This window comes from Capra hircus, chromosome 2 (genome assembly GCF_001704415.2).
Source record: "Capra hircus breed San Clemente chromosome 2, ASM170441v1, whole genome shotgun sequence".
NCBI lineage: Eukaryota > Metazoa > Chordata > Mammalia > Artiodactyla > Bovidae > Capra > Capra hircus.
Window position 1 is genome coordinate 79,612,933 of NC_030809.1, and position 23,604 is coordinate 79,636,536.

Consider the following 23,604-nt stretch of genomic DNA (forward strand, 5'->3'; position numbering starts at 1 on the left):
ATTTTTCTTAATTTAAAATTACATTTATTGAAACCCTTATTATTCCATAGATTATTCTTATTGAATGTATAAGGTCATGATCTTCTCTCCATATAAGCATTCACTTCTTATAAAGGAATAGAAGCCAATAAAAACCAAAATCATTTACACTGAATATAGTTTAGACCAAGCTACCAGCAGCTGATATTTATAGCTGTTATTAAGCTATACTATTTTCCAAAAGGAATTCACGTCAATGGTTCTAATGACAGGTTATCTTTACCATGATATCATTTTAATGTATGAGAATCACATTCTTCTCTAAGAATGAAAACGTTTCCTAGAAGCTACCTAGAGATGTAGGCATCTACTGTTAACTTAAACTTAGTATTCAGGAACTCGGTCAAGAGTGCTACCATGTTACTCAAGCAAGAGGTTAATTCATCAGTTCTTAAACATATACAGGGAGCAACATTTGAATGTGTATTATGCTCCAATGGACATGGGTTGCAATACAATTTAGGACAGACTATGTGTTATTTGCAGTTTCTAGCAAGGTATTTTCAACTTCATTGCTTTATCTGCAATTCAGGAAAACATTTTAGAGTACAAATAAAGGAGATGGAATGTTATAGGGGTAACATTGAATGATCTATATTCTACTTAAGCAAATTCAATTACTGAGAAATATGAGAACTTTAATTATAAGAATTATAACTATTACTAAATCCCACTGATTCTTGGATATTTTGCAATTAATTAAGCTGTGCATGTACACTCAGTCATGTCTAACTCTTTGCAGCCCCATGAACTGTAGCCCACCAGGCTCCTCTGTCCCTGGGATCATCCAGGCAAGAATACTGGAGTGGGTTGCCATTTCCTTCTTCAGGGGATTTTCCTGACCCAAGGATTGACTCTGCATGTCTTGCATCTCCTGTTTTGGCAGGCTTTACCAGCTGAGGGTTCTTTACCAGTTGAGACACCAGTGAAGCCCCATTAATGAAGATACACCAGTGTAATTATACCATGATTGAGATATATATGGTCATAACCTGGTGGATACTGCTTCATCAACCAGTGGAGAACAACTTACATACAAATGAGAAAAAATAAAAGACTCAAGAGCTGGAACGCTTTTGTAACTTCTGTAAGCAATCAGAATTTAGGGTTACAAGCTTAATTATTTTTCTCAATATGAAAAATCAGATATCAAATGTGAAACACAAAATTATTAATAATCAAGATCTCATGACTCAAGTATCATAACACTCTAATAATAAAATAATAAGATCTTCTTTGAGAATGACTCAGCAATGGAGTGAGTTTTTAAAGCATTGAATATATTATTAAGACATTTATCATCATTCAACCTAATATAATCATAAAATTCAAAAACTACTATATTTATAATTTGTAAAATAATAAGGAATATAGATTTCTTTGCTGATATCAGAGTCTGTATTTGGATACTGAGTTTCCAGCTTCAGCTTTAACAGCTGAAGGCAAAATCAGCCTTGCCTACCTCATACTTTCTACTATTAATTTAAGTGATATTCTAAGGTGACTTTGGCAAAGGCTTTTTTTTAAAAAGTATTACTTAAGCATGTTTTGAAGAGCAATTTTTTCTCACAGCAATAAAGAAAATTTTAGGCATGTTGAAGCAGAAATTAAACTCGCTTGTCGCTGCATTTTAACAGGAAACAAACTCACTTATTCTGCAGCCTTGTTCATCTGAACCATCTCCACAGTCATCAAGTTGATCACACTGAAGATCCATGGGGATACATTTTTTATTACTGCAAGCAAACTCATCTTTTTTACAAGGTCTTGCTTTATATGTAAGCTTACCTATAGAGTTATTAAAAAAAAAAGATCAGTGTTTCACAGAATCAAAACAAATTTACTGAGTCTATAACAGTTTTAAGATTTTTACTAAACGCTATGAAAAACATGGATCCATAATCCTTTATTTGAAGCTCTTGGGGCTAAATGAAAAAATTTCTGAAATTTGTGAACCTTAGAAAAATAACACTATATTTGCCCTATAGTAAATAACTGTATTTCCATGTGAAAATGTTTGAATATTTACCAAAAATGAGATCTTTTTTTTAAAGTAATATAAACTACCTCAAGTCAGGTCAAGTCAGGTTCTGTCACCAAATAATTTTGCTGAATATTTTAGTAAGGCATTTAGGTTTTTGAATTTTAATTTCCGAATTGTGTAAAGGGGACTGTGTACACACATACACAATCTATATAAACACCCCCACCCCAAGAAGTTGTTTTAACAGAATATTTTAAACACTATGTTGTTTCTCTCATGCAGTACTCTGGAATAAGATACCTATAACCAGTGGAGATTTACAGACTTGGAGATATTCAGTTGCACAGCTCTATTGTGCATATGTAAAGTTAGTGGGTTATCTTCACATGCTGTCAGAAAATCAAGTGCCTGATAATCTACCATCAGACATGCCTCATGCATTTTTTTAAAATTTCTTGAGCCCTAATCATTGTATCATCTGTAGCTCGCGTGAAATCACTCATTCTGCACTAAATGGACTTACCACCACAGGGGTCTTCATCTGAGTCGTCCCCGCAGTCATCGATCCCATCGCACATTCGCTCAGGCTGCAGGCATACTCTGTTATTTCTGCACCTGTGAGGCCTTGTGGGTGGGCAAAGAAATTTGTCTGAAAAGAAGAAAAAAAGCAGCTCCTTTGGGTGCACTAACTTATGAAGAACCATCTTTCTTTTGTCATCTTTTTATTTTCTTCCTTTTCAAATCCATGATCTAGCTTTTTAGAAGATCTCTTATTGTGGAAATTGCTTACATGCAGCTATTAGAAAAATGTGTGATAGTAGAAGTGATGATCCGAGTTATTTATATTAATTACAGAAGAGCGTGCACCACTGAAATGCTGAATGAAGTAAGAAAAAGAGTCAAACTTCACGGGCTTATTTACAAATGCCTTAGCTGAGTTTCTCTAGTGTCCCAAATTAATTTATGTCCACGTTTTATACAACATGGCAGGAACAGTTTTCTGAAAGAGCAATTTCACACAGAATAGAGATTGAGCAAGCATATGTTACAGATCCAAAACTGAAAATAGGTCATTCAGGGGAAAAAAAAAATCCCAATAACACTAGAGCTGTGTTTCTCAGTCTCTGCCTCCTTGAACAAACAGGTAGCTATGTACTTAAGGCACCTAAGGTGATCTTATTTATTCATGTGTGTGTGTGTGTGTGTGATCTAAAGAAGCAATGAAATCAGGGAAGTTTACACTTGTCCTTTCCATCAACACAGAATCTGAAGACTTCTCTGCTACAGTATGAAGCATCTTTAATGTCTTCTCTTCCTCCCATGTAGGATAATCCAGGGCCCTCTTGCTGGGTGGTCTCCTCATATTCTCACTCTGGAATTCTCTGCTGAAATGGTCTCATTCATTCTCATAGATTTACTTGACACTATCCTCTGGAGACTTTCAATTTGCTATTTAATTCTAGCATCTCATAATTAATTATAGTATGTTCCCTGGGGAATTTAAAGTTCAACAAGTTCGAAACTCAATTCTTCATTATCTTCCCTTGACCTCTGTCTCCTCAGACAAATTGTCTTATTTCCATAGTTCAGTTAGTGGCACATCATAGGCACAAGTTTGGGATTATCCTAAATTCATGCTCCCATTATGCTTCAACTCTTATTAGTCAACAAGTGCAGTTGAAATTGTACCCAAATTTGCCCACTCATCTTGAAGAAGGAATTCATAGGGCCTGGACTCCATCTTAGGCCTGTTCATGCTGATCATGCTCAACCACCTTTCCAATGGACTCTAAACTCTGTGTTTAGTGCCTATGAAAACAACAACAGAAGGATAAGACCCCCTCCAGACAGGGGAACCTTGAAGATTGTATCTAGGTTACTCATCACCCAAGAGGAAACATACACTAATCACCCCTTCCTCCAGGCAGGCCATAAACTTTTCTGTATCAATCAGAGTGTAACCTTGGGTTTATTGATTATTGGCTAATTGTTTGACTGTTTGAGCACATGAGCACACAGCACATGAATGATGGGGTTATTGGGATTGTATTTTCCTTGGTTTATGTAAGTCTTAAGGAATTTGGGGAGAAGGCAGTGGCACCCCGCTGCAGTACTCTTGCCTGGAAAATCACATGGGAGGAGGAGCCTGGTGGGCTGCAGTCCATGGGATCGCGAAGAGTCGGACACGACTGAGCGATTTCACTTTGACTTTTCACTTTCATGCATTGGAGAAGCAAATGGCAACCCACTCCAGTGTTTTTGCCGGGGGAATCCCAGGGATGGGGGAGCCTGGTGGGCTGCCGTCTATGGGGTCGCACAGAGTCGGACACGACTGAAGCAACTTAGCAGCAGCAAGGAATTTGGAGTGGTGAATTCAGACTTATACACATGGGGTATAAAAGATTTTCACAAATGCTGGTCAGGGTCCTTGGCTAAGAGGAGACTCTGCCTTGGGCCCGCAGGTGTAATACACTGCACTCCACTATCTGCATTGTCCTTCTGAGTGAGTTTGTTTCCCGCAACGTGTGGCTGCAACAGTCTCCATGCACACCAGTTACAACTCCAGTAGCTCAGCTCGTCAGTCTTTCTTACAGAGATGACTGCAGTAGAGTCCTTAACGTCTGTTTCACTGTTCAACGTTAAAATCCTCCCAAAGCTACCAGAACAGTAATCTGATCATTTCTTTCATAGTTATTTGTCACTTCCAGAATAAAATGTATGGTATTTTATGTGGCATAATAGACTAATTATCTTGTCCATGCCACTCCTACAGACTCATCCCTTGTCACTCTTAGGATTCTAGCAATACCACTTTATTAGCTCCTTAAATATGCCACATTCCTTTTTTGCCTGACCTTCTTGCTTTAATTAAAATTTGGTTCATATTCTAAGCAGAGTTCCTCCCCTTCAGGGTTTTGGGATCGTCTCTGGTGCTCACTCACTATTCTCAGTCGCATTCAACTCTGCGACCTATGGACTGTAGCCCACCAGGCTCCTCTGTCCATGGGATTCTCCAGGCAAGCATACTGGAGTGGGTAGCCCTGTATTCCTCCAGGGGACCTTCCCAACTCAGGAATCCAACCCATATCTCTGGTGGCTCCTGCACTGTAGGCAGTTGGGAAATGCATTAGCCCACTAAGACTCCCTTAACCTTGTTCCCTTTAGCTCATGGTATCAGAATGTGGAGAAGCAAACCTCCAGATCTGTCTCCTGACTACCTTCATAAGGGATGCAACTGGTCTGTTATCAACTGTACACAGGCCTCTGAACACATGGTTTCTGCAGCCCTGCAGAGCCCCTTAAACTGCTGCTGTAAAATTGCTCAAATCTCACATTATCTCAGTTTTCTACTATAGCTTCCAGAACTCTCCTACTATATATTCACATTCCTTTTTAAAAAATAAACTAAAACCTGCTATTTTGAGGTCCATGAATTTGGTTATGTTTTTTTTTTCTTGCATTATTTTCTCATCAATCTTATAAACATCACCCCCTCCCCATTCACTGAAGTTTGTAGCACCCTTCTTCACAGTTCTTTGCCTCTATCCAAAGTATTCCAGCTTCCTAGGTTTCAAAATCCGTATGAGAAAACCAGCCAATAAATGCACCATTTAGCTTCCTGAATTTTTCATACCACATATTCTTTTACTATAATCCAGCTAGGCCATCCATTCTTCTAGAGTGTTGTGCACACGGGTGGACTTTGACAAATTCATCTTAATTCAGCCAATGACAGTTTCTGTTGCTTGCAGATAAGAAACACTTACTGATATAGCTCAAGGTGTTATTTCCAATTGCTTCATTTACAAACCCACTGATTTTAATGATCCAAATTCAGACCACAATCTTCAATTATTCAACTTCTTAATTCAACCAGTCTCATTAAGGACACTTTTTCAGTCTTACCTGAAACATTAGTCCCTTGATATGTCTAACTCTTCCCTATTCACCAATACCTTTTTTCTTTTTATTTCCCTTTCTGCTGATATTAGATTCTAAATTCTATTTGTTTTTATGATTTTAATAGCTTTACTGAGGGGTAATTTACATTATATAACATGTAGTAGTCATTTAAATGTACCATATTCTATTTCTTAATTTACTTATTTGATATTGATAACCTATTATATTTTGGACGTTTTTCTAAGTACTAATACTTAGTGTAAATGATCTGCATTCTCTGACACTTTTGTTTTTATCCTTCTTAATTATCTAACAGAATCCCCAAACAGGTAAATGAAGCCATCTTCTATCCCAATGTGTATATTTGGGAAGCCTAGGAATGTTGTAGATAATCATACTGCAATACTGACTGCTATCACAAATATGAACATTTATCAATGCCAAATAGGCCCTGAACACTACTTGGAAATCACTCATTTATATCTATATTTATATTTTTTATACATAATGTCATTCTTACCCTTTGACTCAATAATGATTCAATCTATGTTCCTTTCAAGTCTCCCTACTTCCTTACTATACACAAATAACTGGAAATAAAAAGATAAAAATTATTATATCATTAAATATCTGTCCATCACCTGCATATATATATATAGTCTATCAACTTATTTCAAGGGGTCACTTTTGTTGTTGTTGTTCAATTGTTAAGTCGTGTCCAATTTTTTGCTACCCCATGGACTGAAGTGCTCCAGGCTTCCCTGTCCTTCACTATGGCCTGAAGTTTGCTCAGATTAGTATTCACTGGGTCGGTGATGCTTCTAACCATCACATCCTCTATTGTTCCCTTCTCCCTTTTGCATTCAGTCTTTCCCAGCATCAGGGTATTTTCCAATGATTCAGCTCTTCAAGGGGTCACCACCCTTATATAAAACTGATTGTTTTAACTTGCTCTGAAACTCAATTTTCCCTACCTCTTCAGGAACCATTTCATCTTTTTTGCAACATTTTATTACCTTGGTATTTTTCTTATCGTTCTTCTTCTTTTTTTTTTTTTCTAATCATCTTGTTATTACTCACCTGAGTCTCTTCTTGCTACTCATACTTATTTAGATGTTTGGTGGCCCTTGATATTCTATCTTAATTTCTTTCTTTTATGTTTTACTCCCTCTCTGCCTGAATCTTACAAATTCCATAGAATTTACTACTACATTTTCTGCTGACCCTCACATTTATATTTCTAGACCAGCTCTTTAAGCTCTAGAACCAAACATCTAGCATCTTCTTGTGATCTGTACTTAATGTCTCCTCAAATACATCCAAGCCAGACTTCTAATCTTTACTTGTAAAACTTCCTTTTCCTGTGATCCCCAGGTATTCAAATGTACAAGCAAAAACAGCCTAAAAATTACACTTGCCAACTTCCTCTCTCTTTCTCTTCCTATGTCCAATCCATTATCCAATTCATTTAGCTTTTTAAATCACAATCAAATTGTGAATACTTGGCCATCATGTGCTGTCATTATCTTAATCCAAGTTACCAGCATGGCTTGCCTTGAGTTCTGCAATTGTCTTAACTATTCTTGCCTCTTTCTATCCAATACCTGAGAAATAGAAATATGACCCTGTGCCTCCTCTACTTAAAGCTCTATAATATTTTCAGTTAGTTCCAAGCTAAATCTAAAAATCCCTCCCCAGACTCACAAGGTTTCATGGATCTCTCCTGTTAGTTCAGTTGTGTCCATTATCTACCATGCTCTGTATTCTCCAAGCGCACATATCTTTCAACTCCTGCAGTTAACTGTGGTTTGCTCTATCTCAGGGCCTTTCTACATCTTGCTTCCTTTGCCTAAAATATTGTGTCATTCATTTCCACTCCATCCTTTTCACCTACTTGGCAGCTATAAATCTCTCAGACTCAAACTCAAATGTTACTTCTCATAAAGTGAGACTGAATAAAACCCTATATAGACTAACTCCAAAATTCTATATTTGTATAATTTATTATACTTCTTTCAGCACATATATCGTAGTTTATAACTATGTATTTTGTGATCATTAATATTCCTCTTCCACTAGATTCTCAGCTCTGTGAAGTAGGGTCCATATCTGTTTCTCTTATCATTATATCACCAAAAACAATCATTATCTCTAGTTTAACAACTGTTAAATGAATGAATGATACTTCCCCCCACATTGTTCTCTATACCTATGGTGTATTTTAGTCTACCTCTTTTAATTCTCTTCTGGGCAGAGTTCATTTTATCCCTCTATGCCTTGTCTTTATTCTACTATTGCTTGAAATATAATACCTGGAAATTATTATTTTCCAACCAGAAATTGATCTCCTTGTCAAAGAAATCATATTCTGTTTTTATTCCAATTACTTAGTACAGTCTCCATCACATAAAAACTTGACTCAGTGTTGATACTTATGATTGAGGGGAATGCAAAAACATTCACAGAATTAAGCTGGATGTATTTTACAAGTTTTCCAACAGCTGTGCAGCATGTCCTTTAGAATCACTTCCTGGCCCTGGAAATGGATCTGCGGGCTGTGATCTGGAGCCCCACATAGTTAATTAGTTTCCAAACAAATTCTATTCCACCCACTAGTTTTTGCGCTGAAATGGAATACAGAATAGAGGGAAAAGGCATATTTTATTAAAAATTATAGTTTCTGGCTCATATTGGTAAACTCTGAAATATTTTTAAATTTGAAAAAAATTTCAAGTAAAAGACTTGAAATATTTTTTTCAAGTATTATGATTCAGAAATAATACTATCTCTGGTGATTCTCTAGAATTCACTTCTTACGTAGAAGAACTGAAATTGATATTTAGTTACATTACTTATCAGGGGTACCTGTAGATAACAATTCTCCAAACACTATCTTTTTCAAGTTTTAAAACATGTTTAAAATAAAGCCGCCTCCTTGTTTTAGAGCTTTTTATTCAACCGAGTCAATATCAACATCTATAAAAAATTAGTTTAGCTTGATTTACCAAATAGAATGGAATATAAATACATATAAGTACATGTATTTATGCTATGTTTTCTTTAATTCACCTTATGTGAATATTTATATTTATATCCAAAGCAGTAGCATTTTTCTTTAAACTAAGTTAAATTTCTTTTCTATGTTGATTAGAAACAAAGAATGACATTAAGAATGACAATATTTACCAAATACAGGAAACTGTTTAATTTGGTGATCTAAAGCTGTGCACTTAGAGTTGTTGGTTGCATAATCATGCTTGTGACAATTGTCAGTCAGAAATAACTTGAATTTGAATTTGAAATAAATTTTAAGATTTTTCAGATTTAAATGTTAAATAACTCCTAAATGCAGTTATCTGCCTAACTCTTGTAACAAGATAGATAGATGATAGATAGGTAAATAGATAGATGTGAAAGTGTTAGTTGCTCAGTCATGTCTGACTCTTTGTGACCCTAAGAACTGTAGCTTGCCAGGCTCCTGCATCCATGGAATTCCCCAGAGAAGAATATTGGAATGGGTAAGCCATTTGCTTCTTCAAGGGATCTTCCTGACCCAGGGATTGAACCCCAGTCTCCCATATTGCAGGCAGATTTTTTACCATCTAAGCTACCTAGGAAGCCCCCAGATAGATAGATAGATAGATAGATAGATAGATAGATATAGTTAGATAGAAAGATAGATGTGTGTTTGTGTGTGTGTGTGTGTGTGCACTTGCTGTCTCTTCAGTCGTGTCTGACTGTTTGTAACCCTATGGACTGTAGTCTGCCAGGCTCCTCACTCCATGGGGTTCTCCAGGCTAGAATACTGGGTTAGGTTGCCATAGATAGATGCAGATAAATAGATAATGTCTGTATATCTCTATGCACGTTTATCTCCCTTCTTTGAATAACCAGTCTCAGTAGTGGGTGATTTGTGGAAGTATGTGATTATGCACATTTTTTTTCCATATTTATTTGCCAAAAAATTTGTTTTAACCTAAAACATCAATTGGGTATAAAGCTTAAGTCTTTATATGAACCTTACTCAATTCAAAAGGTGAATTACTCTAAATCCTCCTAGACAGTCCATAATCCATCTTTTGAGTAGTGTTGAAATGTGCAAGTTCAGATTTAAGAGGCCTCTCAAAGTCATAAACTCTGAGGAGGGTTATTATTATTTGAGCAAAAGCTGTATCTGTGGTTACATGTTATCTACCTAACCCCGGGATGCCAGAATTTGTGGTTCACCTCACCATATCATTGAATCATGCTGGCGCACTATGTCAGGGGAGGAGAGTACAATCTAGAGCCGTGGGAAATGCCATACCACACATGTCAGGGGCTTCATCAGAGTTGTCTCCACAGTCGTCTTCTCCATCACACACCCAGAAATGCAGTTTGCAAAGTGAATTGTTGCAAAGGAACTCATCTGCTCTACATATATTTCCTCCTTCATTTTAAAACAAAAGACAGATACACAGCGTAATTAATTCCAGTCAGCAAAACACGCATTCCTCTAATTCTTAGCACAGTAAAAGTGTCTCACTTCCTGATTTTTTTTTTCCTATAAAATATACGTCCAAGCTTTTTAAAAACAGTATTCACTGTCAATTTTTCAAAGCAATCCTATATTACCCTCACATGTATCATATTGTCTTTACAGAATATTGAGAATAAGATGATAGAATAAAGTTTCCTTTTTAAAAAGAAAAAATACTTGTTTTTTATTTGGCTGTGCTGTGTCTTGGTCGCAGCATGTAGAATCTAGTTCCTTGACCAGGGATCAAACCTGGGCCCCCTGTAATGGGAGCATTGAGTCTTAGTCACTGGACCACCAGAGAAGTTGCTAGAATAAAGTTTCCTTAAATATAAATTTCCTTCCGTTTCACATCATTTTTACATTATTGAGTGTAAAGAAACTTATGTTTTAAATAGTATTAATTTTCATTACCAAAAATTATTCTCTTCTGGGAAGAAAAGCTATTTTCAAAGCGATTTTAATAATTCATGTGTATCTGAAAACTGACAAACTGAATCATTTAAGCCAGAAAAAACAGTAAAACGTTTTTATAGTCATAGAGAAACTACTAATTTCATAACAATTAGAAGTTGGTGCGTTCGATCCCTGGGTGGGAAGCTCTTCTGGAGGAGGGCAGGGGGACCCACTACAATATTCTTGCCTGAGAATCCCAGAGACAGAGGAGCCTGGAGGGCTACATTCCATAGCGTCACAAAGAGTCAGGTATGACCGAAGCAACTTATAATGCATGCATGCATGCAGAAGTTGGTGATGTGATGGAATACTGTGCTGTGTGCTTAGTCACTCAGCTGCGTCTGACTCTTTGCGACCCAGGAACTGTAGCCCACCATGCTCCTCTGTTCATGGCGATTCTCCAAGCAAGAATACTGGAGGGGGTTGCCATGACCTCCTCTAGGGCATCTTCCCAACCCAAGGACTGAACCCAGGTCTCCTGCATTGCAGACGGGTTATTTAACATCTGAGACACCAGGGAACTACTTATTCTTATAAACACTGTACTATAGAATACTCTTACAAGCATTTTTAATTTATTTTTAAAGAATATATCTTTACCGTCAATTTAATTTTTTGGCTGTACCATATGACATGTGGGATCTTAGTTCCTTGACCAGACCAGAGATTGAACCCATACCCCCTGCATTGGAAGCTCAGAGTCTTAATTACTGGGCCTCCAGGGAACTCCTTTGTGAGCATTTTTAAAATATTTGCATTCTTGCTCTTTTTAAAATTAAATGGAAAGCAGCAAGAAAGGACATTCAAACTTTAAACTGAATACACCTACCACAAGTAAAGGACACAGAGTACAAATAAACTTTAGTTATAGATGTCTAGATACATAGCAATATATAGCAGAAACAGCAATGGTTAGGGAGTTAATAACTTGCTTTGTTTTGCTTTGGAAAAGTGTATTAATTTCTATGGAGCCTAACATCTTCATATGTTATAAAAGAGGTGTGATTAAGACTTATAAGATCATATTTTCAAAGAGTACCTGGGGAAACAACACAAAGAAATTTGATGGGAACGTAAAATGAAGATAAATGATTGCCTTCAGAGACTTACACTACCAACTTAAATTTCATATATAACATAAAAAATACTGTTTCCATATTGGCAAGATTTGATGGTTTAAGATGTTGACATGTTAAAAATGGATATGTTTATTAAAACATAGAGCTGCAGAGTGATACTGCTCATCCTTGCAAGCCTAGAAAATTCCAAGAAAGAAGTATTGTTCATCTTGTGGATGTACTTTAGAGAGAATAATAACCCTAAGCTTGTTAGGGTCAATAAGCTCTTATTCTTTTGAGCTTTGACTTGCACACAAATCTCTAGTAATTCACTTTCAGTAGCAAAGATTTACTTTAGGAAATGAGGACAAAATCAGATTTGGGTTTTAGAATGACAACTTTAGCTACAATGTGGAAAGTTTAAACATGAAAACAGGGAGAGTAAGGCTAAGACAAGAAAAAAGACCAGTTTGAAGAAGGCTTGCAGTCAATCAGAAAAGAACTGATGGTAACTTGATTTAGAGTAGCTGTTGATATATTTGAGAACTCTTCAGGAGGCAGAATCCTCAGGATCTGATGATAAACTTGAGGGGTAAAAAGAGATGAGTAGTCAAAGACAGGTGTCAATTTTTGGTTTATTTGGACCATTTGGTGAGTGTTGGCATTGTTCAATAAATAAAAGAGCATAGCATTTGGATCAGTATTAGTGGAAACTAATGACATAATCCGTTTAAGTTACTGGTAAGACAACCATTAGGTGATATTTAACAGGCTAGTTGATAAATGTTTCTAAAATACAGGAAAGGTTTCTGACCTGTAAATGCATAGTTGAGAATGATCAGAATATAGATGTTACTTGAAATTTAAAGATAACACAGAGGAAATTAGCATTGAAAGGTTGAATGAATAAAGCAAAATCTACAAAAAAAGGCTGAGAAGTAGCCATAGTGGTTGGAGAAATATCTGAAAAGTGTTCGAACAAGAAGGTAATAGTTAGCACATATAAATAATGCTAAGACAGTAGATTTAGTGAAGCGGTGGTGGTTCAGAGAAATGTTTGTAGTTGGTTATCATATATACAGAAGTAATAGTTCCAAATTTTGGCCTTAAAGGGAAGGAAGAAAAGAGGAAGTTGGGTAAGTCAGACAGCTTGATTGCTTGGATGAAGTAAAACAGATATCTAAACAGGTATACAAACACTTCTGAGAAAAATTCAGCAAATAAAGTAAGGTTGAGGGTAGAGCAGAGAGAAAAGGTAATTCATACGAGTTCTCTGAGAATCAAGAAAGTGTGAAGGATTTGAGATCTAACAAGTAAAAGGATTATCCTTAGAATGAAGATAAGACAAATCTATTTTAACAGAAAAGAAGGACTAGGCATACAAATAGGTAGGTTAATTAATTTTGTGTCCAGATGTTAAAAGAAGCTCATGATTTTTACTGCTGCTGTGAAGTAGAATGTGAGAAAGAAAATCAACTTTTTAAAAACCTGGTAGGATTAATGATAGAGAGAGATGATTAAAAATATATAGGTAGATTGCTTAGAATCTTGAGTGATAGTTCAAGCTGAGACCAAGAATTTATAATGCTATCAGTCATAACTGTTCTAAGTTTTCCTAAAAAAATACTTGACAGAACTGGTACAGCTCACAGTGACATCCTTGAGTACTAACAAACTCTAAGATACAGATAAATTCAAGTCCTTAGTGAGCCCAGCATGATGAATATCACCATGTGAGACTTCTGACAGTTCAATATCTAGCAATGGGATGACCCTTTCTTTCAAACACTTGCAATGTTCAACTAAACATGCTCAGAAAACTCAGACATGTCTGACTTTTTGAGACCCTATGGACTGTAGCCTTCCAGGTTCCTATGTCCATGGGATTTTCTTGGCCAAAAAAAAAAAAAAAAAAAAATACTGAGTGGGTTGCCATTTCCTACTCCAAATGTTCAGCTTTGAAATTAAAAGACGCTTACTCCTTGGAAGAAAAGTTATGACCAACCTAGATAGCATATTTAAAAGCAGAGACATTACTTTGCCAACAAAGGTTCATCTAGTCAAGGCTATGGTTTTTCCAGTGGTCATGTATGGATGTGAGTTGGACTGTGAAGAAAGCTGAGCACCAAAGAATTGATGCTTTTGAACTGGGGTTTTGGAGAAGACTCTTGAGAGTCCCTTGGACTGCAAGGAGATCCAACCAGGCCATTCTGAAGGAGATCAGGCCCGGGTGTTCATTGGAAGGACTGATGCTGAAGCTGAAACTCCAGTACTTTGGCCACCTCATGTGAAGAGTTGACTCATTTGAAAAGACTCTGATGCTGGGAGGGATTGGGGGCAGGAGGAGAAGGGGACGACAGAGGATGAGATGGCTGGATGGCATCATGACTCGATGGACATGAGTCTGAGTGAACTCCAGGAGTTGGTGATGGACAGGGAGGCTTGGCGTGCTGCAATTCATGGGATCGCAAGGAGTCGGACACGACTGAGCGACTGAACTGAACTGAACTGAAACCTTACAATAATCTCAATCATCAAAATCAACACAAGAAAACATATTGTTAATTAATAAGTGTCTGAAAACAGAAAAAAAGATAACAAGAAAAATCTTTAGTATTAAAGACATGAATAGCGGTATGAGGTAAGTGTTGGCTTAATTCAGTATCAAAATCCACAGGATATGAAATAGAGTTGTATTCTTTTGGGATAAAGATTCTAATGACAAAATCTCATCACATTTTCCATTCTAAAATGTATGAAATTCAAGTAGAATTTGTGAAGATCCTTTGCTTATTCAAAAAAAAAGTTTGGTAGTACACTGGTCTTGTTAAAAAGAAAAATATGAGATATATGAGCTCCCAGGAAAAGGGAATGACAAGCCACTTCAATATTCTTGCCTTGAGAGCCCCATGAATAGTATGAAAAGGCAAAATGATAGGATACCGAAAGAGGAACTCCCCAGGTCATTAGATGCCCAATATGCTACTAGAGATCAGTGTAGAAATAACTCCAGAAAGAATGAAGGGATAGAGCCAAAGCAAAAACAATATCCAGTTGTGGATGTGACTGGTGATAGAAGCAAGGTCCGATGCTGTAAAGAGCAATATTGCATAGGAACCTGGAATGTGAGGTCCATGAATCAAGGCAAATTGGAAGTGGTCAAACAAGAGATGGCAAGGGTGAACGTCGACAATCTAGGAATCAGCAAACTAAAATGGACTGGAATGGGTGAATTTAACTCAGATGACCATTATATCTACTACTGTGGGCAGGAATCCCTCAGAAGAAATGGAGTAGCCATCATCGTCAACAAAAGAGTCCGAAATGCAGTACTTGGATGTAATCTCAGAAACTACAGAATGATCTCTGTTTGTCTCCAAGGCAAACCATTCAAAACCACAGTTATTCAACTCTATGCCCTAACCAGTAAAGCTGAAGAAACTGAAGTTGAATGGTTTTATGAAGACCTACAAGACATTTTAGAACTAACACCACCAAAAAATGTCCTTTTAATTATAGGGGACTGGAATGCAAAAGTAGGAAGTCAAGAAACACCTGGAGTAACACACAGATTTTACCTTGGAATGCGGAATAAAGCAGGGCAAAGACTAATAGAGTTTTGCCAAGAAAATGCACTGGTCATAGCAAACACCCTCTTCCAACAACACAAGAGAGGATTCTACACATGGACATCACCAGATGGTCAACACTGAAATCAGATTGATTATATTCTATGCAGCCAAATACAGAGAAGCTCTATACATTCAACAAAAACAAGACCAGGAGATGACTGTGGCACAGATCATGAATTCCTTATTCCCAAATTCAGACTAAAATTGAAGAAAATAGGGAAAACCACTAGACCATTCAGGTTTGACTTAAATCAAATCCCTTATGATTATACAGTGGAAGTGAGAAATAGATTTAAGGGACTAGATCTGATAGACAGAGTGCCTGATGAACTATGGAATGAGGTTCGTGACATTGTACAGGAGACAGGGATCAAGACCATCCCCATGGAAAAGAAATGCAAAAAAGCAAAATGGCTGGCTGGGGAGGCCTTACAAATAGCTGTGAAAAGTAGAGAGGCGAGAAGCAAAGGAGAAAAGGAAAGATATAAGCATCTGAATGCAGAGTTCCAAAGAATAGCAAGATGAGATAAGAAAGCCTTCTTCAGTGATCAATGCAAAGAAATAGAGGAAAACAACAGAATGGGAAAGACTAGAGATCTCTTCAAGAAAATTAGAGACACCAAGGGAACATTTCATGCAAAGATGGGCTCGATAAAGGACAGAAATGGTATGGACCTAACAGAAGCAGAAGATATTAAGAAGAGGTGGTAAGAATACGCAGAAGAACTGTACAAAAATGATCTTCACGACCCAGATAATCATGATGATGTGATCACTAATCTAGAGCCAGACATCTTGGAATGTGAAGTCAAGCGGGCCTTAGAAAGCATCACTACAAACAAAGCTAGTGGAGGTGATGGAATTCCAGTTGAGCTGTTTCAAATCCTGGAAGATGATGCTGTGAAAGTGTTTCACTCAATATGCCAGCAAATTTGGAAAACTCAGCAGTGGCCACGAGACTGGAAAGGGTGAGTTTTTATTCCAATTCCAAAGAAAGGCAATGCCAAAGAATGCTCAACTACCGCACAACTGCACTCATGCTAGCAAAGTAATGCTCAAAATTCTCCAAGCCAGGCTTCAGCAATACGTGAACCGTGAATTCCCTGATGTTGAAGCTGGTTTTAGAATAGGCAGAGGAACCAGAGATCAAATTGCCAACATCCGCTGGATCATGGAAAAAGCAAGAGAGTTCCAGAGTTCCAGAAAAACATCCATTTCTGCTTTATTGACTATGCCAAAGCCTTTGACTGTGTGGATCACAATAAACTGGAAAATTCTGAAAGAGATGGGAATACCAGACCACCTAACTTGCCTCTTGAGAAATCTGTATGCAGGTCAGGAAGCAACAGTTAGAACTGGACATGGAACAACAGACTGGTTCCAAATAGGAGAAGGAGTACGTCAAGGCTGTATATTGTCACCCTGCTTATTTAACTTATATGCAGAGTACATCATGAGAAACGCTGTCCTGGAAGAAACACAACCTGGAATCAAGTTTGTCGGGAGAAATATCAATAACCTCAGATATGCAGATGACACCACCCTTATGGCAGAAAGTGAAGAGGAGCTAAAAAGTCTCTTGATGAAAGTGAAAGAGGAGAACAAAAATGTTGGCTTAAAGCTCAACATTCAGAAAAAGATCATGGCATCTGGTCCTATCACTTCATGGGAAATAGATGGGAAAACAGTGGAAACAGTGTCATACTTTATTTTGGGGGGCTCCAAAATCACTGCAGATGGTGACTGCAGCCATGAAATTAAAAGACACTTACTCCTTGGAGGAAAAGTTATGACCAACCTAGATAGTATATTGAAAAGCAGAGACATTACTTTGCCGACTAAGGTCTGTCTAGTCAAAGCTATGGTTTTTCTGTGGAGAGTCTGACTTGGACTGCAAGGAAATCCAACCAGTCAATTCTGAAGGAGATCAACCCTGGGATTTCTTTGGAAGGAATGATGCTAAAACTGAAGCTCCAGTACTTTGGCCACCTCATGCGAAGAGTTGACTCATTGGAAAAGACTTTGATAATGGGAGGGATTGGAGGCAGGAGGAGAAGGGGACGACCAAGGATGATTGGCTGGATGGCATCATGGACTTGATGGACGTGAATCTGAGTGAACTCCGGGAGTTGGTGATGAACAGGGAGGCCTGGCATGCTGCGATTCATGGGGTCGCAAAGAGTCAGACACGACTGAGCGACTGAACTGAACTGAATAATTGTCCCCATAAGAGTGTCGGACATGCTACTATTTTTATTAAGAAGACAAATGCATATTAAATCATAATTGTAACACAAAGGCAAAGGTTTTATGATAATTTACCAAAGGCTTCCCATTTTACTATGAAAAATTTGCATTTCAAAAAAATGCATCAGGTGGTTCCAAGATACCCTAAATTAAAGAGCATATTGTGAAATTGCAGGAAGCACACATAAACAATTTAGAACTGGCATAATTTAAGGAAATTAATGGATTAAAATTCCAGCTTCTTAGTCATGTTCTTGATCAGCTTAATGGGAGGTTATTAGAAAAATAGAAACAAGCAATGTAATTAATAATAACCTATGTCTAAATTTAATTGAGCTCTTGGCATTTTCATAGAAATCTGGACAAATATATCATCACAGAAAATAAGAATCAAGAGTTCTCATCTTAATTAGGGTTGAGATAAGCTTAAATTATTAGAAGCTAATAATTGCAAAAAAGACTATCTTTTCCATCAAAATTGGTATAAAGAGTTTGAAAGTTTGAAAGCTCAGGCCAAAACAAACACCAAATTTCCTTGAGGCAACATGTTCTACCTTTAAAAATGTGACTGCTGCTTTTAATTCCATAATATTTGGGGTTTCTTTCCTTTTAAAGTAAACCAGTAAAATTGGTTCACAAGGAAAATGTTCCATGAAGGTAGCTCTCTTACCTTCAACCCCCCAACACTTAGCCCCTGTTAGCTCATGTGTCCATTTTTAAGATGAATGGAAGTAACATGTAACAGAAGAGCTGTATATTCTGGCATTTTATTTCTTCAATGTCTTGAAGTGCTTTTATCCAATACTTAAATCAATACCTGGAAGCAATCAAATGCTAGAAATTTTAACTTGGTCATATCCATACAGGATCAAACCATCAGGATATTTCACTGATATTTAATTACCTGGGAGCAAGGAATCCAGGAAATGTTAGATGCAGCCATAGAGAGGGGAGAGAAAATTTGATATATTTCTAATGGTTTAATTCAAAGCCTTCAGCTCTGATTTTTAGTCAGTAAGTTTAAATATTTAATTGAGCCATTTTAAAATTGAAAGTTATACCAGATTTCAAAAGCTATAATGTTTAATGTTTTACTTTAATGTTTGATTTTTTAACCTAGAATTCTTTGTTTAAACACATTTGATGAAATCCAATATTTAAAAAGTAACTAAATTCTAACATAATTGTCCCCCACTCTGCACCCTCCCAGGTACAGATTCACTCTCCAGGTATTTCTACAGTTCTTGAAGAACTGGTGCTGGGCTTGATAGTATTAAAACATGAATATGGAAACATTCATGGGGATAAAATAAGAAACAAGATTTCTTGCTCCCCATCATCTCAGTCAATTCTCTGTGCTATTACATAGTTCAAATCTTATCACCCTTTCCTTTTTTAATATTAGGAAACTCCTAAAAGCCTTGGAAAATGCCTCAATATGTGTAATATTAAAACTAAGTTCCGTAGCATGACTTTTTAATTACTTGTGGCTCCTAAATGGATCAAGTTTCCCTCACCTCTGTGACTTTGAACATAATGATCCTGCTGCCTGGAATGCATTTCCACATTTTGTTTGTACAGAAACATATTGCAACAGGGAAGTTTAGTCGAATGATACAGAAGGTGAAATGGGATCATTCTCTTATAACCCTGACTGCCAGGTTATGATATTTGTATCTAACCAAGAAGAGCTTTGAGAGAAGATTGACATAACCAGAGTTACACTTACACTAGATGAACATAGCAGCAGTGAGTAGGATGCATTGGTGACCAATTGGGTCACCAATAAGCCTAGATAGGAAAAATGAGGAAAAGAACAAGACCGGTGAGTGACTGAAGCTGAGGGGATGGAATTTATTAATGAGAAAATACTAAATGATAAGAAAGTTAATCTTGGACCTAAAGTCCTCGACTATGAGGTTTTGGTCCCAGAGTGTTCACAAAGCTTGCTTTCTCCAGAGTAACCAATTATAGACAGCGAGTGTGAGAACTTAAGCAAAAGTAGAAACAGCTATTATGGAAGTTTAATCTTTTATGATTTTCTATAATGCACTGCAGATTCCAAATAAGAACTAGGATTTCTTCTGCTGATATAATAATACTTTATCAGATTTGGAATAGAAATGCAGTAAATCATAAAGGTTTGATCTAATATTAAAGAAGGTAGAAGATATTTTTCCTTGAGTGACTATATATTTATAGAAGTAAATATTTTAGATCTATTTAAACTTTATAAACAGAGTGCCTGTCAAAATGCTTCACAACATATATCAATACTAACATCATCTCTGTTGATGATGTTTCAAATATTCTAAAATGTAAAGTTTAGAGGATCTTATAAGTAAAAATAAATTGTGTTAATTAATATTTCTAACATTATGAAATTAATAAGAATACTATAATTCATGGCCATTTTAAGATTCACCCTACAATTTCTTTGCTTTCCTCTTATTAACTGTAAAATATCAATAATTTAATGTGGTGATTTGCAACTAAAAAGTTATATGTCAGGAAATATTTTCACATAACTAGAAAAGAATGATACTATAAAATCGAAAGTTTCTTCCAGACTTCAAATAATGTAGGTCGTTTTCTCAACCATATGGCAAGAAACAAATTTGGGGCCCAACCTACAACCTATCTATGATCTAGCATATTAGCATGTGTGATGTAATATACCATATGTTGTTTCTATTCTTTCAGAAACAAGGCAAGCAATGTGGGAGAGAAACGTGCCCAGAAGATACTTTGGTAGGAATGGCTATAGCGGCTATGTTCCCTGACCTCTTCTCGCATTTCCATTCCTGATCCAACATCTAGTCCAATGTCATACTCATGATAGATACTCAAAAAACACTTGCATTTTAGTTGTGTTTGATACATGAAAATGGATTTATATTCTTGTCTGAAAATCATCCAGATTTTGCTTATTTAGAACTCTGTATTATGTGTTGAGAGGCTTTCCTGGTGGGCCAGTCAATAAAGAATTTGCTTGCAATGCAGGAGGTTTGATCCTTAGGTCAGGAAGATCCCCTGGAGAAGGAAATGGTTACTCATGCCAATATTCTTGCCTAGGAAATCCCATGGCTTGAGGAGCTTGGTGGGCTACAGTGCGTAGGATCGCAAGAGTCAGACACGACTTCGAGACTAAAACATCACTGCCATTATGTAATGAAACTAGAAAAGGAGAATCACTTTAATTATCTTATCCTCTGCCTTTAGCACATGATGTAAATATTCTGCACAGCATCTTAACTGCCATTCTCTCATTTGTAGACACACCTATGCAATAGTACCTTACCTCTGTCACAGTTCTCTTCGTCGCTGCCATCCACACAGTCTGAATTCCATCACAAAGCCATCTAATTGGAATACAGTGGGCTTTATTTCTGCATCGAAACTGATCTTCCTTACACTCAGTCACACAGTCCATCTGTTCAAATACAAATGGTTGCTGCAGTTTTAACTACTGATAATGATATAGTCACAAGCAAAGTAAACATGCAACTAATAGTGGAGATTTATTATGCTATGTGGGCTTCATTTTAATTAATGAATATCACCTCTGCAAATGACAATACAGTTTAGTCTATGGGCAGCATGAAGATTCAGGAATTTGCTGAAATTACTATATTCAATGTTTTTGTCTTGACATTTTAGAGAGTGCTAAGAATCAAGATTCTGTCTCTCTGTTGCTTATTACATTTGCTTTCTCATATCTAATTCACATAATTCAGAGATTTTAATAAAAAGATGATTTTACCTCATCTGAACCATCAGCACAGTCATATTCTCCATTACATTTCAAAGACGCTGAAATGCATCCCCCACTGGCACATATATATTCACTTGACGAGCAAGTAGGAGAAGCTGAGTATAAAGTTGAGATTTAGATTTAGTGAACAGAATGAATGTTGATAGATAAAAGCATAAATAAGCATATGAAAATTACAGATAGTAATGAAAATAGTTTATACTGAATTATATTCAACATCTGATATTAAACACTGACTTAAATTAAGCTTTACAATATTTTTGTATTGTATTAAATATGCAGATGACACCACCCTTATGGCAGAAAGTGAAGAGGAACTAAAAAGCTTCTTGATGAAAGTGAAAGAGGAAAGTGAAAAAGTTGGCTTAAAGCTCAACATTCAGAAATGAAGATCATGGCATCTGGTCCCATCACTTCATGGGAAATAGATGGGGAAACAGTGGAAACAGTGTCAGACTTTATTTTGGGGGGCTCCAAAATCACTGCAGATAATGATTGCAGCCATGAAATTAAAAGATGCTTACTCCTTGGAAGAAAAGTTATGACCAACCTAGATAGCATATTCAAAAGCAGAGACATTACTTTGCCGACTAAGGTCCGTCTAGTCAAGGCTATGGTTTTTCCAGTAGTCATGTATGGATGTGAGAGTTGGACTGTGAAGAAGGACTGAGCAGCCGAAGAACTGGATGCTTTTGAACTGTGGTGTTGGAGAAGACTCTTGAGAGTCCCTTGGACTGCAAGGAGATGCAACCAGGCCATTCTGAAGGAGATCAGCCCTGGGATTTCTTTGGAAGGAATGATGCTGAAAGCTGAAACTCCAGTACTTTGGCCACCTCATGCGAAGGGTTGACACATTGGAAAAGACTCTGATGCTGGGAGGGATTGTGGGCAGGAGGAGAAGAGGACGACAGAGGGTGAGATGGCTGGATGGCATCACTGACTTGATGGATGTGAGTCTGAGTGAACTCCGGGAGATGGTGATGGACAGGGAGGCCTGGTGTGCTGCAATTCATGGGGTCTCAAAGAGTCAGACACGACTGAGTGACTGAACTGAGCTGAACTGAACTGAAGTATACCTCATGATGTAATGGTCTGTTCATAAGTATTCAACTCACTAAAGAAAAAAAGGGCCGGGGTCGGGGGTGGACCTCTCTATATCCTCTATTACTTTGATTTTTGAAAAGTTAAATGTATTCTCTTATAATTTGAAATCTATTTAAAATAAAAAGGCCTCAAATTATTTTCAAAATTGTAATAGGATTTAGTAAACTCTGAGGATATTAATTAATATATGCATTGTATAAAGCTAAAGTGAAAATCTTGGTGTGGTCTCATAGACCCCATGATATCTATTTGGCTATTTTGAAAAAAATATCATATTTATATAAGTTTTGAGAATTTTTTTTAACCTGGTGTTTTAAATATGAACATATGTATAATTAGCAGAGTCTGTAGAATTTGAAGCAATTCTTTTATGACATGGAAACATTTTAAATTGTAGATAAATAAGTTATAGCCAATTCCTGATGTAATTAATTAACACAGGAATGATGACACCTTTCTCTGTTGAGGGGCTTCAGTTGTTAAGCCTGCATTCAAATTCTGGGGTTCTTGGCCTTACATTAGATTACTAGGTAGCCAAATATACTTACGTAATGGCTTTGTGGAATAAATTGCTTAGTCCAGGGATGCTAAAAAGCTTTTCCCTTAGGTTTTAGTTCCTTTTAATTGGCAGTGGTTGCCTAGGGATCTGTATTAATGAGTCTGGGACTATGTCTGAATTCAGTAAGAACAAAGATGTGATCAATTAGCAATGTAGACCATAGGCATGGTCCTGGGCTATTAGTAAAGTGTGTGTGAGGTATCTGCAGTTCTGAGTTAGTCCCTCAAAATAATTATTACACTATGAAACTACGTATAACCATATATATAGAGATAGATAAATAGATAGATAGATTACAAAGTGATCTTCCCCAGTATTTTTTCCTATAGAA

At 36.8% G+C, this 23,604-nt stretch overlaps 1 protein-coding gene across 1 annotated transcript in view; it reads right to left on the bottom strand.

The window, feature by feature from the left end:
- Positions 1-23,604, bottom strand: part of LRP1B (LDL receptor related protein 1B) — a 2,198,408-nt gene that overhangs the window by 167,560 nt on the left and 2,007,244 nt on the right. Inside the window, 6 exon segments of the mRNA XM_018062463.1 lie at positions 1,690-1,827; positions 2,547-2,672; positions 10,233-10,355; positions 21,137-21,178; positions 21,181-21,268; positions 21,599-21,705. Coding sequence (XP_017917952.1) covers positions 1,690-1,827; positions 2,547-2,672; positions 10,233-10,355; positions 21,137-21,178; positions 21,181-21,268; positions 21,599-21,705 — 624 coding nt within the window.